Source organism: Euprymna scolopes, chromosome 39 (assembly GCF_053919585.1).
Source record: "Euprymna scolopes isolate OS-2025 chromosome 39, ASM5391958v1, whole genome shotgun sequence".
NCBI lineage: Eukaryota > Metazoa > Mollusca > Cephalopoda > Sepiida > Sepiolidae > Euprymna > Euprymna scolopes.
In genome coordinates, this window is record NC_136520.1 from 2,847,255 (window position 1) to 2,870,180 (window position 22,926).

Genomic DNA, 22,926 nt, shown 5'->3' on the forward strand with positions numbered 1-22,926 from the left:
TATATATAGATATATATATACATATATATAGATATATATATATACATATATATAGATATATATATACATATATATAGATATATATATACATATATATATGTATACATATATATATATATATATACATATATATATATATAGATATATATATATATACATATATATATATATAGATATATATATAGATATATATACAGTTGTGCGCAAAAATACTTTCCAAAGCTCATCAAAAGGCTCGATTAAATTTTGAAAAAAAGTTCCTAGAAATGCCTAATAATTACTGTAATAATATAATTTGGTCAGACGAAACGAAAGTGGAACTACTTGGACTCAACCAGCAACGCTATGTTTGGCGAAAAGAAAATACTGCTTATAATGTGAAGAATACCGTTCCAACCGTTAAGCATGGAGGTGGATCAATCATGGTGTGGGGCTGTTTCAGTATAAATGGAACTGGAAGATTAACCATAATCGATGGAAGAATGGATTCAGTAAAATATCAGTCCATACTGAAAGAAAATCTTGTTCCGTTTGCGAACCAGTTGGGGCATGGAAGGAGGTATACCTTTCAACAGGACAACGATCCTAAACACACTTCAAAGAGCACTAAGGCATGGTTAAAGAATAATAAGGTGAAAGTTCTAGAATGGCCTTCCCAGTCTCCAAACCTAAATCCGATTGAGCACTTATGGCATGATTTAAAAATTGCAGTACATAAAAGAAAGCCATCTAATTTGATTGAATTAAAACAGTACTGTCAAGAAGAGTGGCTTAAAATTCCAGTGGACAGATGTAGAAGTCTCGTTAGATGTTATAGGAAACGTTTACTTGCAGTAATCAAGGTCAAAAGAGCTTCAACCAAGTATTAATGAAAAGGGGTCGAATACTTTTGCAACATCCATATTTTTATTTTTGTAAATAAATTTATTTTTATTATCAAGCACTAATTACTTTTTATTATTTTTTGTTTTTATTTGAACTTAGTCGTTAAAGAAGGTTTTAAAGATTATTGAAGTATCCATTCAAAGAAATAAGACAATTTTGGTAGGGGTCGAATACTTTTGCGCACAACTGTATATATACATATATATAGATATATATATAGATATATATATATATAGATATATATATATATGCATATATATCTATAGATATATATATACAGTAGCGTCCAAAAGTTAAGGGCTAGTAAAAGTTAAGCAAGTTTAACCAAACAAACAAATACACACGAACAACAAAAAATTACTTCACAATTATATAGATAACATGTATATCTTCAATGGGTCATAATTTCATTAGCCTACACTAAGTATTTTTTGAATAACTACCATTTTAAATAAAATTGTTCAAAATTTGTCTGTCCAAAAGTTAAGGGCTAACACGATTGCGGCTTTTGTCCTTGCTGTGAATGGCTCAAATTACCAACTAACTAGTATTTGGTAAACAAACCCTTGCTATTTATGACTTATTGACACCTCTTGGCACAGGAATCCACCAACTTCTTGCAAAACGCTGGCGTTATCACACTCCATTCAGCATGTAAGCACTGCCAGAGTTCTTCTTGATTTTTTGGGCACTGAAGTTGAGCACGTTCACCAACTATTTTCCAGATATTCTCAATAGGATTAAGATCTGGACTCTGAGGGGGCCAACGCATCGTTTCAACTTCTTCCTCGTCTAAAAATGTTTTTACTTTCTTAACAGTGTGACAAGGAGCGTTATCCTGCATGAAAATTGCAGGTTGATAGAGCGACGACCGAAGACTAGGAACTGCATGCTGCCGTAGAATCTGCTTATAAACTTCTGCATTTATTCCACCTTGCAGATGAATCAGTAGTCCACAGCCTGCAGCTGACATAACGCCCCAAACCATTACACTTCCTCCTCCAAATTTCACAGTTTTTTTCACGCACTTAACCTCCAATCTCTCACCAGTTCTTCGCCGGACATACGTGTTGCCATCAGATCCGATAACGTTAAACTTCGATTCATCACTAAAGTGCACACGGGACCAGTTTTTGGTTGTCCACACAACATGTTCTTGGGCAAAAGCGAGGCGGAGTTTCTGATTCTTTTTGGAGATAAGAGGCTTCCTTGCTGGCACTCGAGATTGCAATCCAGAAGCGTGCAACCGGCGTGTAACAGTTTGCCGAGATGCTTGAACAATAGACCTTTGCTTTAGTTCTCGAGATATTTTAGCAGCAGTGTTAAATCTGTCTTTAAGTGACATTTTGACAATAAGACGATCCTGTTGAGCAGTTGTGATTCGAGGTCTACCAGATTTTGGGGCAGCTGCCACTGATCCTGACTGATTGAAATGTGCCACAATACGCTTTACTACACTAGGAGACCTTCCTACGGTGTCAACAATCTCAGAAGTTTTCTTGCCATTACTATGAAGATGAATAATTAGCTGTTTTTCTTCGACAGAAACGGGACGACGTTGTTTTGCTGCCATGTTGTACTAGTGCGATACAAACACTCATTTCTTTTACTCAATTACAATAATTTTAATGTTCTTTAGTAAAAATTTGAAGTAGGATTATTCATAGTACCTGTCTGACACCTATACAGTACCTTACTGTTATAATAATTAAAGATTATACCGCCTAGCCCTTAACTTTTGGACCACGAGAATTTGGACAAACTTTTGTGTTATTGGTCATAACTTTAAAAATATCCAACGGATGCTTATGAAATTTAGGCGAGACATGAGTGATGAGTATATCTATAAGTATATATGCATATTAATTATTTTAAATGAACGGTTTTTCTTAAAAAGTACTTAAACTTGTCTTGAAACTACTAGCCCTTAACTTTTGGACGCTACTGTATATACATATATATATAGGTATATATATACATATGATGATTGCAACGTCTTGTCAGACGAGTGCCACTCCCTCAGACATTTAAAATCCATGAGCCCAAATGCCTGAGGGAGTATCTATACAAAGATGATGTTACAGAGTCTTAGCTTTGTACAACAGCTAAGTCTCTCTCTCGGTTCAAAATGTTGAGATCCAGCAACAAGCAAGAGCAAGATAGCCAGCAACAAAATAAACTGCAGACCAGCTTACTGCGGGTACTGGTCTCCCGCTTTATGTTTTTTTTTTAAATCAGAGATTTGCTTCTCCTAGAAAGGTTGCCTTCCCCACGACTTACGGGAGCCCTCTCCACCCCAATAAACATATACACACACACAAATATACACGGTGCTAGTTGGCCGTTGACCCAGAAAAAGAGTTCATTCGCCCTTTGGAAGGTCTTGTTTTTAATCCTTCAGGGAGACTAGCCGCCCTCCTCACCAAACAAGTTTGGTGGGGGAACCAGTTTAGTCGCCGGTGATCCGACCATGAGGCAGGTAGTACTGGGTTACATGGTACCAGCAGCATATGACATGACCTGACACAGACATGGCATGTATATATATATATATATATATATATATATATATATATATATATATATAAATATCTTACAAACATTTTGAAAACCTTGCAATATCCGACATATTTCGTATTGAATGCTAAGAGAAAAGCCACACAAATATTTTCCAGAATAAATAATAATAAAAAATCATACACACCAGACCTTTCTCTCATAAACAGACATCTTCCTTTACCTACACACACCAATAATACAATAATCTATAACACACTAAACAAACTAAAAATTCCTATCGTACAAACCACATCACTAACTATAAGACATATATTAAAAACCACGAAACATCTCTATAACAAACCAGTTTCCGATGGAGGTATATACACTATTCCTTGCCATAATTGCCATCATAGATACGTTGGTGAAACTCAGCGTAAATTGGAAAAAAGGCTCAATGAACACAAAAGAGATATAAAAAATAGCAATTCTCTAAGTGCATTATTCTCTCATTCATTGCAACATAACCACACCTTTGACTTTAAACAAGCAAAAGTAGTTAAATTTATTTCCAATAAACCACGCCGGAGACTTCTTGAATCTGCGCTTATCGCAATTTCAAGCACTATTAAACAACGTGAAGGTTTCTATAACATAACGGATTTTTAATTTAATTATAATTTGATTTTTGAATTTTAAATTATCAATCACATTACTAAATATTGAATTAGCTCTAGGATATTTACCTATCGAGCTTATTATATATCTAAATTACAACGAGCACTTTTTCTTTCCTGTATTTTAATTAAACTAGTAATTTCACTATTACATTAAAATACACTCAGCTCTTTAGACTATTGTTCTAATCTCCTTTAAATTATATATATATATATATATATATATATATATATATATATATATACATATATATATATATATATATATATATATATATATATATATATATTACTTGTTTATTGTTATATAAACATGGCCACATCCTGCTGCTACAAATAGCCACTTGTTTCAATCAAACAACAGATATCATCAGGCAGCGACTTGACTATTCAAAAGTTCAATGAATAAACTAAACTTTATTCATTGAACTTTTGAATAGTCAAGTCGCTGCCTGATGATATCTGTTGTTTGATTGAAACAAGTGGCTATTTGTAGCAGCAGGATGTGACCATGTTTATATAACAATAAACAAGTATTATCAGCTCTTTTTATTGAGCACTATCTAACAACCTCGTTGAATTCATTAGTCCATTACTTTTGAATAAAAAACCCGAGTAAATATATATATATATTTTTTTTTTTATTACATTTTCACCCCAAACAAGGCAAATTGCCACTTTGGTGTAGGGGGCTACTATCAGGGGCAACAACTACTGGGGTACTATGTAGGGATTTGGGCAGCAAGGTGTCGGTTCACGTTACACTTGAACTTCTGCACGTCAGTACTGTTGGGGAAGCAGGGACCTGGGATGGAATTCCAGAGTCTAGCGGTTCTGGGGAAGAAACTATTGGAGTAAAAAGATCTTTTACATCTAGGGATCTCTACAGTGTGTGGGTGGGATTTAGCAGCCTGTCGGGTTTGTCGAGGGTGCACACGTCGTGGGGGCACAAGTGATTGCAGTTCGTCAGAGCATTCACCACTAAAATACTTGTAGAAAAGGCAGAGGGATGCAACATTTCGTCGACGGGACAGATATATATATATAATCGTTCACATACACTTCTTCTTATATTAGTAAAATTGGAACCCAGAATTAAATGGAATCGAGCAATTGCATCGACAACGGACAATGCTAGACCTAACCTGCATATGCAGCAGTACCTATCTTAGTTGTGAGGGACGTGTAGCCACATCGTGGAATGTAGAATTAGATAAAAAGAATATTAAAAATCGAGGCATAGCCAATGGATTGCGCCGTAGCCCACTTGGTTAGGTCGTCGGTGTTGCACTCTTCATGCGTGCGGCGACCTGGGTTCGCGCCTATGTCGGAAAACGTCACTGATGAGATGCAGTACATCGAAACCCACTTTGGATCTGGCATTGTCCGTTGTCGATACAATTGCTCGATTCCATTTAATTCTGGGTTCCAGCTTTACTAGTATTTATATCTATCTTCCTTTAATGTTTAATATATATATATATATATATACATACACACACACACACACACACACACACACACACATAAATTCACCTGTCATCTAGTTTTTTAAAAGATGGAATCACCCGATTGTCAAAGACTAGATGCAAGAAGGCAAACAAGGTCCGCCTTCTTTACATTCAATTTTTTGTTTATCTTTTTTGTTGTTGTTTAATATTAATTTTTTTTGCAGATGAAATTTTTCACTTTTCTTTCTTTTTTAATTATTTTCTTTCTCTTTTTTCAAAGAACCGTTCTTAACTCTTTTTCTCTCCCTCATTTACTCACATTCTCTCTCTTTTTTTATTCTTGCTCTCTCTCTCTCTCTCTCTCTCTCTCTCTCTCTTACTTCCTCTCTGTCTCTCTTTCCTTGTCTCTCTCTCACCGTTACTGTCTCTCTCTCTCTCTCTCTCTCTCTCTCTCTCTCTCTCTTACTTCCTCTCTGTCTCTCTTCCTCTCCCTCTCTCTCTGTCTCTCTTTCCTTCTCTTTCTGTCTCTCTCTCGCCGTTACTGTCTCCCACTCTCTCTCTCTCACTCTCTCTCTGCTCTAAATCCCCTCTTCTCTATTATTCTAGAAGTCTTTCCTTTTTTGAAAAAATAATCAGGATATTTGAGAAAATATTAAAGAGTTTCATCTTTTTCAGGAATATCCTTTTGGAGTATCAAACAAAACTCTAAAAATTGAGCCCAAAAAACCAAACGGAGACATTTATAATTCTGTGAAGGTAATTTGATTTATCATCTATATATATAAAAGCGAAAATGTATGTGTGTATCTATGTACGCTTTTCCCTGATGTCCACAAAAGGCTTCTTTCAGAGAACCGCTTGCTCGCTTCGCAACTTCTTAAAACTTTTTATATCATCTATAAATTGTAATATCTCGCACTTAACCACGGAGCTCGCCTGTCTATTTAATTTTATTGACTTTCAAACGTTAATTATTCCACATTTCCTGCATCGGCAAGCATTACATTCGGTTTTCGGTATAAAAAAAGCGAAACTCGACTCTAATCACAGGCCGTCAGGCCGCTTGCCCGCGCGCCCTCCGGGGCCCGGGTGACATGATCAAAGTGTAGTATCTGTTCCGACAGATACTGCAAGCTATGACTAGCTAGGACTAGCTATTGTTAATGTAGACATTGGTTACCTCCCTTGCTTCAGTTACATGGTTACCTCCCTTGCTTGTGGTGATATAAATAGGAGTCGGCCATCTTGGTTTAGTCAGTTCGTTCGTACAGTTTAGACAGACTACAAGTGTCTCAACAAATGGTAGCAGAGATATCCCTCTGTGTGCGACAAAACGAAAAAAAAAAAAAAAAAAAAAAAATTTTTTTTTTTTTGTACAGCTTGTCTGTAGCACTAGACAGATCGGATATCGGATATGGCAACTTCGAACAAACAACCTCCATTGTTGGAGGGGGAGGATGTTTACGAGAACTGGAAACAAGACGTTGAAATGTGGTCGTTGTTCACGGATCTTTCTGAGGAAAAAAAAGGGCCAGCAGTGTTTTTGACGCTACCACCGAATATTAGAGAATGTGTCCGTGAATTGCCAACAAGTGACATCGGCGGACGAGATGGCTTGAAGATCTTAATAAAGAAACTGGATGACATATATTTAAAGGATGAACACACGCGCGCTTACATGACTTTTAAGGAATTTTACACTTATAAAAGATCGTCAGGTACCAGTATAAATGACTTTCTTGTTCGTTATGAGTTTTTGTACCAAAGATTAAAAAAATTCAACATTATTCTACCGGAAGGAGTGCAAGCTTTTTTTGTTTTGAACGCGGTTAACATATCGGAAGAGAACGAAAAATTAGCGCGGACAACGTGTTCTGTTTTGACATATCAAAACATGAAGGAATCGATAAAGAAAGTATTTGGTGACATTTATCGTGATGAAAATGTACCGGCAGTGAAATCAGAGCCCGAAATCGTCAACTATAATTATTCTAAACCGGGTAACAACAAAAGGCGTTTTCGTCGAGGACAATCTAATCCATGTGACCGAAGTGGAAACGTGTTGTTGTGTTACAAATGTCAGTCTCCGAACCATCTAATTAGAGAGTGTCCTAGAAATACGCCCAGGTTTACGGAAGCGACAGAACAAATACACATTACGTTGTTCATTCAAGAAAATATTTATTTGAACAGTACAAATGAAAAAATCTCAAATCTTGTAAAGGAAACATTTGGAATGGCAGTCTTGGATTCTGCTTGTACTCGCACACTGGCTGGCGAAGTGTGGCTTGATGTTTATTTAGATACTTTAAATGAAAGTGACCTGCAACTAGTGAAGTATACGAACTCAGACCGGAGTTTTTGTTTTGGTGATGGAGTGGCTGTCACAGCAATTAAAGTTGCTAAATTTCCGGTTACACTCGGAGGTATAAGAGTTTATATCGAAGCAGATATTGTGAAAAACGACTTGCCTCTTCTATTAAGTCACAAATCAATGAAGACAGCAGGAATAGTGCTAGATTTCCGGAAAGATATGTGCTGGATTTTTGATAAATGTATTGAACTAAAGACCACAACTTCAGGGCACTATTGTCTCCCCTTAACAAATAAGTTGTTGGATCATAGTGGTACTAAGAACATTGTATTACATGTTCAGAATTTTGGTCAGTGTTCTTTCACAGAAAAAAAAAAAAGCAGAAAAACTTCATCGACAGTTTGCTCATGCCTCGAAGGAAAAACTTGTTTCCTTGGTTAAAAAAAGTGGCAAATTCAATGACAAGGAATTTATAAAGGCGATTGAGGAGGTTTGTGAAAACTGTCAAATTTGCCTTAGATTTAAAAAAGCTCCACTGCGACCGGTTGTGGGATTGCCTCTTGGCAATAGATTTAATCACACAGTTTGCATGGATTTGAAAGAGTTCATCCACAATGAGGTGTGGATACTACATCTCATTGATGCCGCTACCAGGTATTCAGCGGCAACATTGATCAAAACAAAGAAGAAGGAGGAGATCATCAAAAACATCTTTATGATGTGGATTACCTATTTCGGATCTCCTGTTCGTTTTCTGAGTGATAATGGGGGTGAATTCAACAACGAACACTATAGACAGATGAATGAAAAACTCAACATAGAGACCTGTACTACTGCCGCAGAAAGTCAATTCAGCAACGGTACTGTAGAACGTCATAATTTGATAGTTGCTGAGGCAATGAAAAAAACAATTGACGATGAGAAGTGTGAACCTGAAATTGCCTTGGCATGGGCTATTTGTGCAAAAAATGCCCTCCTCAATTACTCTGGACACAGTCCAAATGAACTTGTATTCGGTTTCAATGTAAATACACCCTCAATTCTGACAGACCAGTTACCTGCTATGGAGTCCTCTACTACAAGTGACATGGTGAGAAAAAATTTAAATGCTCTCCATAGTGCAAGGAGAAACTTTTTGGAAGCTGAGTCCAGTGAGAGAATTAGGAGAGCTCTCAGGTCTAATGTCAGAACTTATGCTGATGAAGATTATGCTACCGGAGACCAAATCTATTATCGGAGGCAGGGTTTTAAAGGATGGCGTGGTCCAGCAAAAGTGTTAGGCAGAGAAGGCCAGTTTGTCTTAATCAGACATGGCGGAGCATTTTATAGGATGCATCCGTGCCAATTGATGAAAGTGAATAAAAACAACGAAAAAAGAACAAAAAAAACTGAAATGCTGGGAAACACTACAGAAGGGAAGAATGAATACCTTTCAGTTGAGGAGGAGGAGTTGCAGAATCAAGTGGTAGAAAGTGAAGATATAGACAGAGAAGAAGTTGTTGATAGTTCTACCAGTTTAAGAGATAAGACTGAAAAACCTGGCCGAAATAAGACCATAACTTATAAAATAAATGGAAGTGGGGAGTGGAAGAAAGGAAAGGTTATGTCAGTACAGCCTAAATCAACTGGCAAATATAGTCATTGGATCAATATAGAACCTGAGGATGAAAACGAGGATCAAGTTTGTATCAACTGGAATCATATTGATCATTGGAGAGAAGTGCCCCAATATACTGAACAGGAAAATGTAGTCCTGCTCACCGCTGAACAAGAGCAGTCGAAAGCTGTAATGGATGCCAAGCATAAAGAAATAAAAAACATGAACACCTATGAAGTATTTGAATGTGTGCCATACACAGGTCAAAAAACAATATCCACAAGATGGGTGATTACTGAAAAATTCAAGGATAATCAGAAAACAATGAAAGCTCGCCTTGTAGCACGAGGCTATGAAGAAAATAGTAATCTGAAAACGGACTCCCCAACATGTAGCCGTGAAGCTATGCGAATGGTCATGCTAACCGCATCAATAAAGAATTGGATGCTGCAGACCATAGATTTTACCTCAGCCTTTTTGCAAGGTGGTATTTTGGAGAGAGATGTGTACCTGAGGCCACCATCTGATTTGTCCTAAATCTCAAGTGTGGAAATTAAAAAGATGCATCTATGGATTGAATGATGCTCCACGGGCATGGTACAAGAGAGTTACTCAGGCTTTGATTGAATTAAAAGGAGTAGCAAGTGCTTATGATAATGCATTGTTTTTGTGGCATGATATTAAAGGAAATTTGACTGGAATTCTTGCTATGCACGTGGATGATTTTGTTTTCTGTGGAAACACAGAGTTTGAAAGGGATGTGATTGCAACATTGAAAGAAAAATTTAAGGTGGGATCTCATGAAAGTGGAACATTCAAATATGTTGGACTGAATGTTAATCAACAGGAAAATGGGATCACTGTAGAACAAGATCTATATGTATCTTCCATATCTCCAATAGAAATAAGCAAAGGGAGGATACTGAGGAAAAATGATGAACTGAATGAAGAAGAAAAGCATGAGTTGAAGAGACTTGCAGGTCAGATGATGTGGGTTTCAACTCAAACACGCCCTGATATAGCTTTTGATGTGTGTAAAATGAGCAACACTGGAAAGCATCCCAAAGTAAAAGCCTTATTTGAGGCGAATAAAGCCTTATCAAAATTGAAATCCAAGAAGGGTTCTATAACATTTCCAAAATTGGGAAAGCCCTCAGATTTACACATTTTGTGTTATACTGATGCCTCTTATGCCAGTCTGGAAGATGGATCTTCACAGGGTGGTTTTGTTGTCTTTATTGGAGGAAGTACTGACAAAATGGCCCCCATGTGTTGGGCGTCAAAGAAATTGGACAGAGTGACAAAAAGCCCATTGGCCTCAGAGACTCTTGCTCTGAATGAGGGAGCTGATGCTGGTGTTTTGACTGCAGTTATGATACAAGAGGTATTTCAGTTATCTAAATTGCCAGACGTTCTCTGCAAGACAGATAATGCATCACTTGTGGAGACATTGAATTCCAACAATCTGGTATGCGATCGACGATTGAGAATAGATGTAGCAAGGCTGAAGGAAATGAAGAGTAGAGGAGAGATACAGATAGAATGGATCAAGGGTTGTGATCAGGTCTCTGATTGTTTGACCAAGGCAGGAGCTTCGTCTGAGCTTCTAAGGGACTTGTTAAATCAGAAATAAATTATTCACTTGAGGACAGCAGCAATGTTAATGTAGACATTGGTTACCTCCCTTGCTTCAGTTACATGATTACCTCCCTTGCTTGTGGTGATATAAATAGGAGTCGGCCATCTTGGTTTAGTCAGTTCGTTCGTACAGTTTAGACAGACTACAAGTGTCTCAACAGCTATGACTAGCAAAGACCAGATGTGGGGGCAACCCCACATGCTTGACCCTTAACCAGCTCCCATTTCCCTCCTCTCGGGAGCTGGTCCCCTTTTCCCCTTCCCCCTCCCTTGACTCCTCACATTAAAAATTGGCCTTGTGCCTAATTTGCTCGGTGGGGGAGCAAATAAATACAACAGGCCGTCAGGCCACCCCAGCCGCTTCGGCGGCACGGGGGACAAGATCAAAGTGTAGTATCTGTTCCAGCAGATGCTGCAGGCTATGACTAGCAAAGACCAGATGTGGGGGCAACCCCACATGTCTGACCTTTAACCAGCTCCCATTTCCCACCTCTCGGGAGCTGGTCCCCTTTTCCCTTCCCCCTCCCTTCACTCCTCACATTAAAAATCGGCCTTGTGCCTAATTTGCTCGGTGGGGGAGCAAATAAATACCATCTGTTCCGGCAGATGCTGCAAGCAAAGACCAGCTATGACTAGCAAAGACCATATGTGGGGGTAACCCCACATATCTGAACTTGGTCAAGGTAGGGATCACCCTACGACCACAGTTACTATCCAGCTCCCATTTCCCACCTCTCGGGAGCAGGATCCCCCTTTCCCTCCCCCCTCCCTCTATCTCCACATTAAAAAACGGCCTTGTGCCTAATTTGCTCAGTGGGGAAGCAAATAAATAAACAGGCCGACAGGCCACCCCACCCGCTTCGGCGGCACGGGGGACCAGATCAAAGTGTAGTATCTGTTCCGGCAGATACTGCACTTAAGATAATTTGTACCAGTCAATGGAGGGGAAACCCTCTATACTGGGACAATTATTATTTTTGGTAACCAGAGTGACCCCTTTTAGGGGAGCTGGTTTTTACCTCACATTAAAAACGGCCTTGTGCCTAATTTGCTCAGTGGGGGAGCAAATAAATACCATCTGTTCCGGCAGATACTGCAAGCTATGACTAGCTATGACTAGCAAAGACCAGATGTGGGGGCAACCCCACATGCCTGACCTTTAACCAGCTCCCATTTCCCACCTCTCGGGAGCTGGTCCCCTTTTTCCCTTCCCCCTCCCTTCACTCCTCACATTAAAAATTGGCCTTGTGCCTAATTTGCTCGGTGGGGGAGCAAATAAATACCATCTGTTCCGGCAGATGCTGCAAGCAAAGACCAGCTATGACTAGCAAAGACCATATGTGGGGGTAACCCCACATATCTGAACTTGGTCAAGGTAGGGATCACCCTACGACCACAGTTACTATCCAGCTCCCATTTCCCACCTCTCGGGAGCAGGATCCCCCTTTCCCTCCCCCCTTCCTCTATCTCCACATTAAAAAACGGCCTTGTGCCTAATTTGCTCAGTGGGGAAGCAAATAAATAAACAGGCCGCTTGCCCGCGCGCCCTCCGGGGCCCGGGTGACATGATCAAAGTGTAGTATCTGTTCCGGCAGATACTGCAAGCTATGACTAGCTATGACTAGCAAAGACCAGATGTGGGGGCAACCCCACATGCCTGACCTTTAACCAGCTCCCATTTCCCACCTCTCGGGAGCTGGTCCCCTTTTCCCTTCCCCCTCCCTTCACTCCTCACATTAAAAATTGGCCTCGTGCCTAATTTGCTCGGTGGGGGAGCAAATAAATACCATCTGTTCCGGCAGATGCTGCAAGCAAAGACCAGCTATGACTAGCAAAGACCATATGTGGGGGTAACCCCACATATCTGAACTTGGTCAAGGTAGGGATCACCCTACGAACACAGTTACTATCCAGCTCCCATTTCCCACCTCTCGGGAGCAGGATCCCCCTTTCCCTCCCCCCTCCCTCTCTCTCCACATTAAAAAACGGCCTTGTGCCTAATTTGCTCAGTGGGGAAGCAAATAAATAAACAGGCCGCTTGCCCGCGCGCCCTCCGGGGCCCGGGTGACATGATCAAAGTGTAGTATCTGTTCCGGCAGATACTGCAAGCTATGACTAGCTATGACTAGCAAAGACCAGATGTGGGGGCAACCCCACATGCCTGACCTTTAACCAGCTCCCATTTCCCACCTCTCGGGAGCTGGTCCCCTTTTCCCTTCCCCCTCCCTTCACTCCTCACATTAAAAATTGGCCTCGTGCCTAATTTGCTCGGTGGGGGAGCAAATAAATACCATCTGTTCCGGCAGATGCTGCAAGCAAAGACCAGCTATGACTAGCAAAGACCATATGTGGGGGTAACCCCACATATCTGAACTTGGTCAAGGTAGGGATCACCCTACGACCACAGTTACTATCCAGCTCCCATTTCCCACCTCTCGGGAGCAGGATCCCCCTTTCCCTCCCCCCTCCCTCTATCTCCACATTAAAAAACGGCCTTGTGCCTAATTTGCTCAGTGGGGAAGCAAATAAATAAACAGGCCGCTTGCCCGCGCGCCCTCCGGGGCCCGGGTGACATGATCAAAGTGTAGTATCTGTTCCGACAGATACTGCAAGCTATGACTAGCTATGACTAGCAAAGACCAGATGTGGGGGCAACCCCACATGCTTGACCTTTAACCAGCTCCCATTTCCCTCCTCTCGGGAGCTGGTCTCCTTTTTCCCTTCCCCCTCCCTTCACTCCTCACATTAAAAATTAGCCTTGTGCCTAATTTGCTCGGTGGGGAGCAAATAAATACAACAGGCCCACGCCCTCCGGGGCCCGGGCGACAAGATCAAAGTGTAGTATCTGTTCTGGCAGATACTGCAAAGCTATGACTAGCAAAGATTTTGGTCACTGAAGGGGCAACCCTTCATACCAACAGTTTCTAATCCAGCTCCCACTTCCCTCCTCTCGGGAACTGGATCCCCATTTCCCTCCCCCCTCCCCCTATCTCCACATTAAAAAACGGCCTCCTGCCTAATTTGCTCAGTGGGGAAGCAAATAAATAAACACAGGCCCAGAGCCAGTTTGGTTAATGTCGACATCGTCATATCAGACGAGGGGAGCGGGTTTTTCAAAACAAACAATTGACCTCATTAAAAACTGTCCCCGCACAAAATCGCCGTCACGTCAATCAAAAACGAGCACCTGTTTTTTTTTGTTTTTCACACTTTACTATTTTCCAACTGCGCTTCGTAAAAGCTTCGGGTTTTTTTTTTCACGAACACCTGTCTTTTTTTTCACACACACCTACAAACACCCGGGCAACAAAAATTTCAAGGCGTAGTTATTGAGAAAAGTGCGGACAGACGAACGGACAAATGGATTGAATTTACAGGTCCACCCTCCTTTTTTCGGGGGACCAAAAATCCGATTTATTAAAATCTGGAGATATGGTTCAGTAGTAGAGTGTTTGACTACACAAATGATCCCCGGTTCAATCATGGGTGTACCTCCACCATTTTACTTTTATTATTTTTTCCTATTAATGAGTTAAATTTCCAATAAAAAAAAGAGGTACCATTTAAAATCGCTGCAAATCATTTCTTCGTCTGCATATTTTAAAACTAAACATTATTCAGAAGTGACTTTTCCAGGGCATTCATTGTCAAGCCTAAATATCAGCTGGCGTGATATTATAAATGAACGCAGACGGAATTTGATGAACGACATTATCATTATTATTTATTTTTTTTTTTTTACAAATTAGTCCACCGGGCAGAGTATTCCTCATAATATATAATATTCAATAGAGGATTGAGATATCAAATTTTTATTAAGGCTAAAAATAAGTTCAACATGAACAAAAAACTTAGGCACAAGGCCAACTCAAATGGGTCGTTGGTTATCCTTGTCACTCCAGAACCAAACAAAAGTTTCTCTTAGCTAATATATTTTTCCACCATAATACCGCATTCACCCTTTTTTGCTGGGGGACATCCCACTTAGAACCCAATTGTTTAACACATTTTTTTTATTTACGGGTAAAAACAAAAAAGATAATAATGATACAATAATTTATATGTGTTGAGGGCGGGGGAAGAAAAAATAGAAATAGATTCTGTAATACTACATATGCAATTTGCATAAATTAAAATATCATGTTTAAGCGTATTGTACGACCGGGCAACGCCGGGTAAATTTATCCAAATTTTAAATATAAAAGAAAATAAAAAGAAAAATAATGGAAATTCAAAAATTCAAGAACAAAATCCAATTACTTTTATTTTTTATTTATTCTTTTTTTACTTGGAGTCACGACTTATCAAGGCCCGAAAGCCACTTAAGGGTAAAGGTTAATGAATGTAAGGTGGTAGTTTAGTAATCGTTAATGGTGTAAATTGGGTAGAATTTGGATTATTTAAGGAGATGGCTCAACAAGAACTTGTTTACATTGGACTTGAAGGCTATAATATTGTAGTCGGATGGAAAGCAGACACAATATAACACAATCAGCTGGTCACTGACGTGTGACTGACCCATGTGTTACACTAAATGTCTTAGAAACGGTCCCATGATGATGTGATGATGGGTCAGTCATTTGGGTCTGAGTATCAAGAGAAAAAACATACCTGAGATGTTGGCTGCGGCTGTGTAGCTCCTTTATTCTCTCAGGAAAACATCTTGATCTGTGAGGGTCCAACATTCTGGTTGGAACCTTCTTCGTCTTCAGGGCCGCTTCGTTCTTTAATGCAGACATTTATGGCCGACACAAAAACACACAACACGGGTCGCAATATATATGAGAAATATAATTAACTATTTTATAAAATGTATACAATATATATATATATATATATATATATATATATATATATATATATATATATATATATATATTGTATACATATACATATATTGTATACATATATATATATATGTATATTGTATACATATATATATATATATGTGTGTGTTTTATTTTTTTATTACCATTTTATCTGTTTAGTTACATATGTTTCGGTTACCGAATCGTATTAACAATCCAGTAACTTTGTTAGACTTTACAGAAAAAGTAAAGTCTAACAAAGTCTGGGCCTTGATAAGTGGTGACACCCATGTAAAAAAAAAAAAAAAAAAAAAAGTTACTGGATCATTAATATGATTCGGTAACCGAAACATGTGTAACTAAACAGATAAAACGGTAATAAAAAAATAAAACACATATTTGCTCCGCAATAGTATTGAGCACTTCTCCAGGTTTTTACTAATTACCATTTCTGCTATATATATATATATATATATATATATATATACAGGGTGTCCGTAAAGTTGCTATACAGTCTTATTGTTTTATTGTATTATATTTGTATTAATAGTTAATATTTATATTTTTTTACAGGTTTATTTAATCAAGCATCCTGAATAGTAACTTTACGGACACCCTGTATATATATATATATATTACAATATTAACATACAATTTACAGATAATACAATTGATTTTTACCATTACTTCTTTAAAACTAACTAACCTTAACTAGTGTTGGCGGAAAGGAAATGCCCCCCTCCCCTTATTTACAGAGAGATAAAAATATGCGTCTTACCCCATGCTGTTCGGACGAAAAAGAGAGCGAAAAAAGGAAGGGAATTATGAGATTGCATTCTGGTTGCCTATGTATCCCTCTGCCTACGGACAAATCACCTCCTGGCATGCAGGGGAGGGGGGGAGGGTGTTAGCAATCACCACAACAAGAGACAAGAATTTATTACCTGGAGGACTATATAGATGGGTTCATAGATTGACTGAAAAGAGGATTGCTTCACTTGGATCGCGAGAGAATCAAGATTCATCAGAGGCTCATTGCACCACTCTGTGACTTTGAAGACATAAATTGCAAGGATATTATGAAGGGAGTTGAGCAGCAAGATGTCTGTTCACATTACACTTGAACTTCTGCATGTCAGTACAGTTGAGAAAGCAGAATCCCGGAAGGGAGTTCCAAAGTCTAGCAGTTCTGCAGAAGAAACTATTGGAGTAGAAGACTTTCTTACATCTAGGGATCTCTACTGTGTAGCGGTGGGATTTTTATTTATTTATTTATTTATTTTATTTTATTTTTTTTACATAGGCGTCACCACTTATCAAGGCGAATCGGCCACTCAAGGACAAGGGTTAAAGAGTGTAGAGTAGTCAAAAGGACAATATAGTAATCAATAGTAATGGAAGTTCGGTAAATTTGTTAACTTAAGTGGAACGGCTCATCAGAAACTTGTTCACGTTGGACTTGAAGACAACCATATTATAGACAGCTGGAAAGCAGGAAACCGGAAGACAATTCCACAGGCATGCAGTTCTAAGAAAGAAGCTTTGATCATGGAATCTATGTTTAGGTTTAGGCACAGATAAAGAGTGGGGAAAATTATTGATAATGTTTTCAGTTAGTCTAGTGTTTCTTGTGAAAGTTTGGCGAGGGGGGACCATAGATTGAAGCTCAGTCGAACACTTTCCATGAAAATAACGATAAAGCAGAGACAAACTGGCAACATCTCTTCTGTGAGATAGAGGTTGCAGCGAAGAGAAAAGGACATCTCCCACCAGGCCACGAAGTCTATTTTGAACCCTATCAAGGCAGGACAAGTCTTTTCTAGCAGCTCCTATCCATATGTGGCAACAGTATTCCATCCTTGGACGTATCTGGCTCTTATATAGATAGAGAATTGCATCAGCAGTGAGATATCTACTGGATCTATAGAAGGATCCCACCATTTTTCCAGCGGCCTTGGCAACAGATTTGATGCTTGTCTGGTTTGTTGGTGGTATTTACGTCGAGGGGGTACGAGGGCTTGTAGTTCGTCAGAGTATCTACCATTAAAATACTTGTAAAACAGACAGAGGGATGCAACATTTCATCGATAGGACAGAGGCTGAAGGTTAGAAGACAGTTCAGTGCCTATCAGATTGGCAACTCTCTTTTGAACCTTGTCCAGGAGTGAGAGGCTAGTAGCAGATGCGCCAGCCCAAATATGACAACAGTACTTCATATATGGGTGAATGGTGGCCTTATAGAGTTACAGGATACTTTCAGGCGGAAGAGATAGTTTGAAAATATGGAGGCAGACAGACAAACAGACATAGTGAGTTTTATAAATTAGATTTAGAAGAAGAGAATAAACCTGAAACTTATTTTTTAATCGTTTTGTTGGCAAAATTTATTTTTCAGGGCAATATAGATGGCTACAATGAATATGTTATCTACGAAAATCGTAGATCGCTGATTAAATACAGAATTGCGTTGGAAGATGATGATGATGACGATGATGATGATGATGATGATGATGATGATGGAGGAGGAGGAGATGACACAGGTAAATATTTCACTCCACTTGTCTTAAATATCCAATACCGTTAATAAGGAGCTTTACATGTTGTATATTCTGAGCTATATATTCTTCATGAATCGTATTTGCTGATTAAGCTTTACAAGGCAATGATGAGTCCTCATTGGGAATATGAGTCCCTAGTGTCTGTTTTATGTTCTGCAGTCCTCAACATGCTGCTTCAAAATTGTGCGAATGAACATTTTCCCAGTTCTGTATCGTCTATCATGATGTTTCTAAGTTTTATGCATTCCATAATTATCTTAGTAGCGTCTGTCTATTGCTAATGGTTTTATGACCATCTATCATATAAAAGCGAAAATGTGTGTGTGTGTGCGCGCATTTTTTCTGTATGTCGGCCGAAGGCTTTTTTCGGGGGGGGGGGGCCTCAGTGAGGTCACTCCTTCTTAAAATTTTTTATATACTGGCTAAATCATAATATATACGAGTTACGAACGGAGGTTGCATCTATCTTTAATTTGCCTGACTTTTACACGCTATTTTCAAGATTTTTTTTCGATCGCTGCATCTTTGTTTCCGTATCAGCAGTTCCCTGGCACATTGACTGGGAACATCCAGAAAGCCATGGACGTTTGGTCAATGTCAATTTTCACCGTCATATCAGACAAGTGCTTTCATTTGGACACACTCCCCTAATAAAGGGGGAGCTAGTTTTCCCCAACACATTGGGGGAAACAAAACCAGACAAAGTTGGATAAAAAAAACAAAAAACCAAAAGAGCTATCCCGCAGTAAAAGTAAGTGCGGAATTAAATGCCGCACGCACCTGCCACTTTTCATTCACTGTGGCGTGATGTTTGACCTCATTAAACGCGCACCTTTTGTCACAGTCACATCACTTTTTAATTATGTTATTTCACACATTCCCACTTCTCTGGCATCATAGTGTGGTGGGAAGTCATCAGCCTATTAACCTCAAGGGTTCGGGTTCAAGCCTAACTATCTACCAAAACTTTTTTTTTTTCTTTAAACCTCCAAACACCCAGGCAATGCCGGGTACCCCCTGCTAGTGGCTTAATAAAGGCCAAAAAATAAAGGATAAAAATTAAGCGATGTAAAGTTATGATATTTAAAGATGTACCGGCAATCTCCTTTCGCATTGTGTGCTGCATTCCTGAACCTGCTGCCTCAGAATTTTGTGAATAAACATGTATCACTGTCACATTTTCAGAGTTTCATAATCTTCCTAAGTTTCATGCATTCCCTAATTAGCTTAGTAACCTCTGTCTGTTGCTAACGGTTTTATGACCATCTATATACATAAAAGCGAAAATGTGTGTGTGTGTACATTTTTTGTGTATGTCCGGCAAAGGCTTTTTTTAGAGTGCAAGCTCGGTCGGGTCACTCCTTAAAACTTTTTATATACTGTCTAAATCATAATATCTACGAGCTATGAACAGAGGTCGCATCTATCTTTAATTTGCCCAACTTTTACGCTATTTTCGAGATTTTTTCGATCGCCACGTCTTCATTTCACCTTTCAGTATAAAAAAGCAAAACTAGAAACGAATTTGTGTTCTCGGCCCTAGATGTCCAAAAAGCAAATAAGGTTTGATCAGTGCTAGGGAAAAAAAAAGCCGTCATATCAGACAATTGCTATTCATTTGATGGGAGAAATAAACAACAACGCAGAGATTGGCTTGCAGCACCAAACTTAAGTCACGTGATGTTTGACCTTATTTAATCCTCGCACCTATCAATTTCACTTTGTAAACGTTAAATTAAGACAGTTTTCACTTCCTCTCCCCTCGTGGCTGAGCGGGTTAGATGTCAGGGTTTTTTTCCCTTTCTTTTCCACCTTCACGTCAAGGCTTTGAGTTCAAGCTTACCTTCCTACCAAAACTTCTTTTTTCTTTTACACCTCCAAACACCAGGTTTTTGTTTTTGATCTAACCACACACACACACACACCGCACACCTCCAAACACCCGTGCAACGCCGGGCACCCCCGCTAGTGGCTTAATAAAAGAAAAAAACGTATAGAAGTATGATAATTGTCACGGGTGAGAATTCATATAGAAACGTTTTAATTTGAATAAAATAACATACGCATCAAGTGCGCTTGAAAGCCAAATCACAACGTAATATTAGGAAAATAAACAAATATTTTACTTGTTTGAAATTTATAACAAATATATTTCAGAGGTATACTCCATCTTCAGTATGTTGTTTTGTTTCTTTTTCTTTTCTTCTTCCTTGCCATGTTGTAAAATTACAAACAGACTACTTTCTCCTCTATATGAACTCTCATTTGTATATATATATAAACAAACGTTTGAGCCCTCTACGAGTAGCGGACGGATGTTTATTTAAATAATTGTTCGGACAGGTTAATTTCGGCCACCGATTCCGTAGTCAAGGGGTAGGACTGCCAACTGTCATCACGACGGTTCTAGGTTCGATCCTCGGCTTGGGAGAGGTGTTAGTCTCGCGGCACTGATGAGTTGTGAAACAACGAAACAGGTCTGTATGTCGATGACTAAAATATATTTTATAAAGCTCCCCTCTTTGGTAGAGCACTCTCGTAAATTATCTTACTCGCTACTTAATTTAGCTGAAATAATGCGAAGCTCGCGATTTGTTTACAAACAAACGTTTGAGCCCTCTACGAGTAGCGGACGGATGTTTATTTAAATAATCGTTCGGACAGGTTAATTTCGGCCACCGATTCCGTAGTCAAGGGGTAGGACTACCGACTGTCATCACGACGGTTCTAGGTTCGATCCTCGGCTTGGGAGAGGTGTTAGTCTAGCGGCACTGATGAGTTGTGAAAAATTTGGACCCATTTTCCGACGTCAAAACCGATTCCTTACATTATCATTTTTATTTGATTTTGGTTTAAGAAATATCATGCATTTGATTTAAACTTTCAGACTAAAATCTCTAGATCACCCCCCCCCCCCCACAAATGTGTTTTTGCGTTTGAGAAAATATCTGCACATTTAACATGTGTTTTTATGGTAATCGGGACAAAATAACACCTTTAGAGTTAAATATTTAGAGATTTATAAAGAATCGGAATCGGTAATTGTATCGGAATCAGGAATTTCGTACGGAATCTGTAATCATATCAGAATCGGTAAAAATATTGTGAATCGTCCCATCACTAATATATATATATATATATATATATATATATATATACCTTAGAATAAAATTATCCAACAATCAGTTGGTATGGGAACCTGTGATTATAAGATTTACAAGTTATTACTGGCTGTAATATTCTATAAGTATTATCCCACCTTAACAAGAATTGCTCGATATACAAGATAGAGCAAATAAATCACCACATTTTACCAAACTGCTTTCAAGGACATTCACTTCGGATTTTACCATACAATTTGGATGTTAACTTTTACATCCTTTTCTTTAACTTCCCTTACTCTATGACTTTTAATTAATCAATCAACTTTTAATTGTGATTTTCCATGTCTTACTGACTTTAGCAAATAAGGTGTAAACCATTATAACTATTTGCTAATATTTTCTCCTCTGAAGAGATGATAGACATCGAAACCCTAAGGAAATCATAAGGAGTTAAAATATGTCTAATGTATTCTTTGTCTTACATAGAATACTAAAAATCTTAGATATGAAACTAAAACATTTCACGTCATAAATTTTTAAATTCATTGAATCGCTATTTAATAAAATTAAATTTCTTTTCTTTCTTGATTTTTTTTTTAGTTTTTTATGAAAAAGGAAGTCAAAATTAAGACTATAAAAAACAAGTTTTTGCGTTTGAGAAAATATCTGCACATTTAACATGTGTTTTTATGGTAATCGGGACAAAATAACACCTTTAGAGTTAAATATTTAGAGATTTATAAAGAATCGGAATCGGTAATCATTATCACAAATATATTTCAGAGGTATACTCCATCTTCAGTATGTTGTTTTTCTTTTTCTTTTCTTCTTCCTTGCCACGTTGTCAAGTTGGAGAAAGAAAAGCCTGTTTGTAAAGAGCCGCGCGATGTCTCTCAGCGGTTGTATTTTGAAATGTTGGAATATTTTATTCAAATTAAATCAACTCACACCTTTGACGTTACTCTCGCATTGCCAACGCACAGTTCCACATTTTATAATACAACCGCTGAGAGACAATGCGTAAAACGTTTGTAGGTATGTATGAATTGACAAGGAATGAAGGTTCGTAAAACGTTTGTAGGTATGTATGAATTGACAAGGAATGAAGGTTCGTAAAACGTTTGTAGGTATGTATGAATTGACAAGGAATGAAGGATCGTAAAATGTTTGTAGGTATGTATCAATTGACAAGGAATGAATGTTCGTAAACGTAACTTATCTTTTGGACGATGGATGTGGTAGGGATCAGCCGGTCATCCTCCTGTCGATCATGCGTGTCCTGGCTTGTAACTGGAAAGCGGATGACTTCTTTCATTGCAACTAGCAGCCCGGCGTCTTCATCTTCTTTTTTTCTCCTCTCTCTGGGTCCCTAAAATCCGTCGTTTTATAGTGGCA

General features: G+C 38.6%; 1 protein-coding gene across 1 annotated transcript in view; it reads left to right on the plus strand.

The window, feature by feature from the left end:
* Positions 1-22,926, plus strand: part of LOC145263610 (uncharacterized) — a 60,945-nt gene that overhangs the window by 26,666 nt on the left and 11,353 nt on the right. The window contains exons 5-6 of the mRNA XM_080120449.1: positions 6,188-6,268; positions 18,265-18,409. Of these exons, the coding sequence (XP_079976575.1) occupies positions 6,188-6,268; positions 18,265-18,409 (226 nt within the window). The remainder of the gene's footprint in view (positions 1-6,187; positions 6,269-18,264; positions 18,410-22,926) is intronic.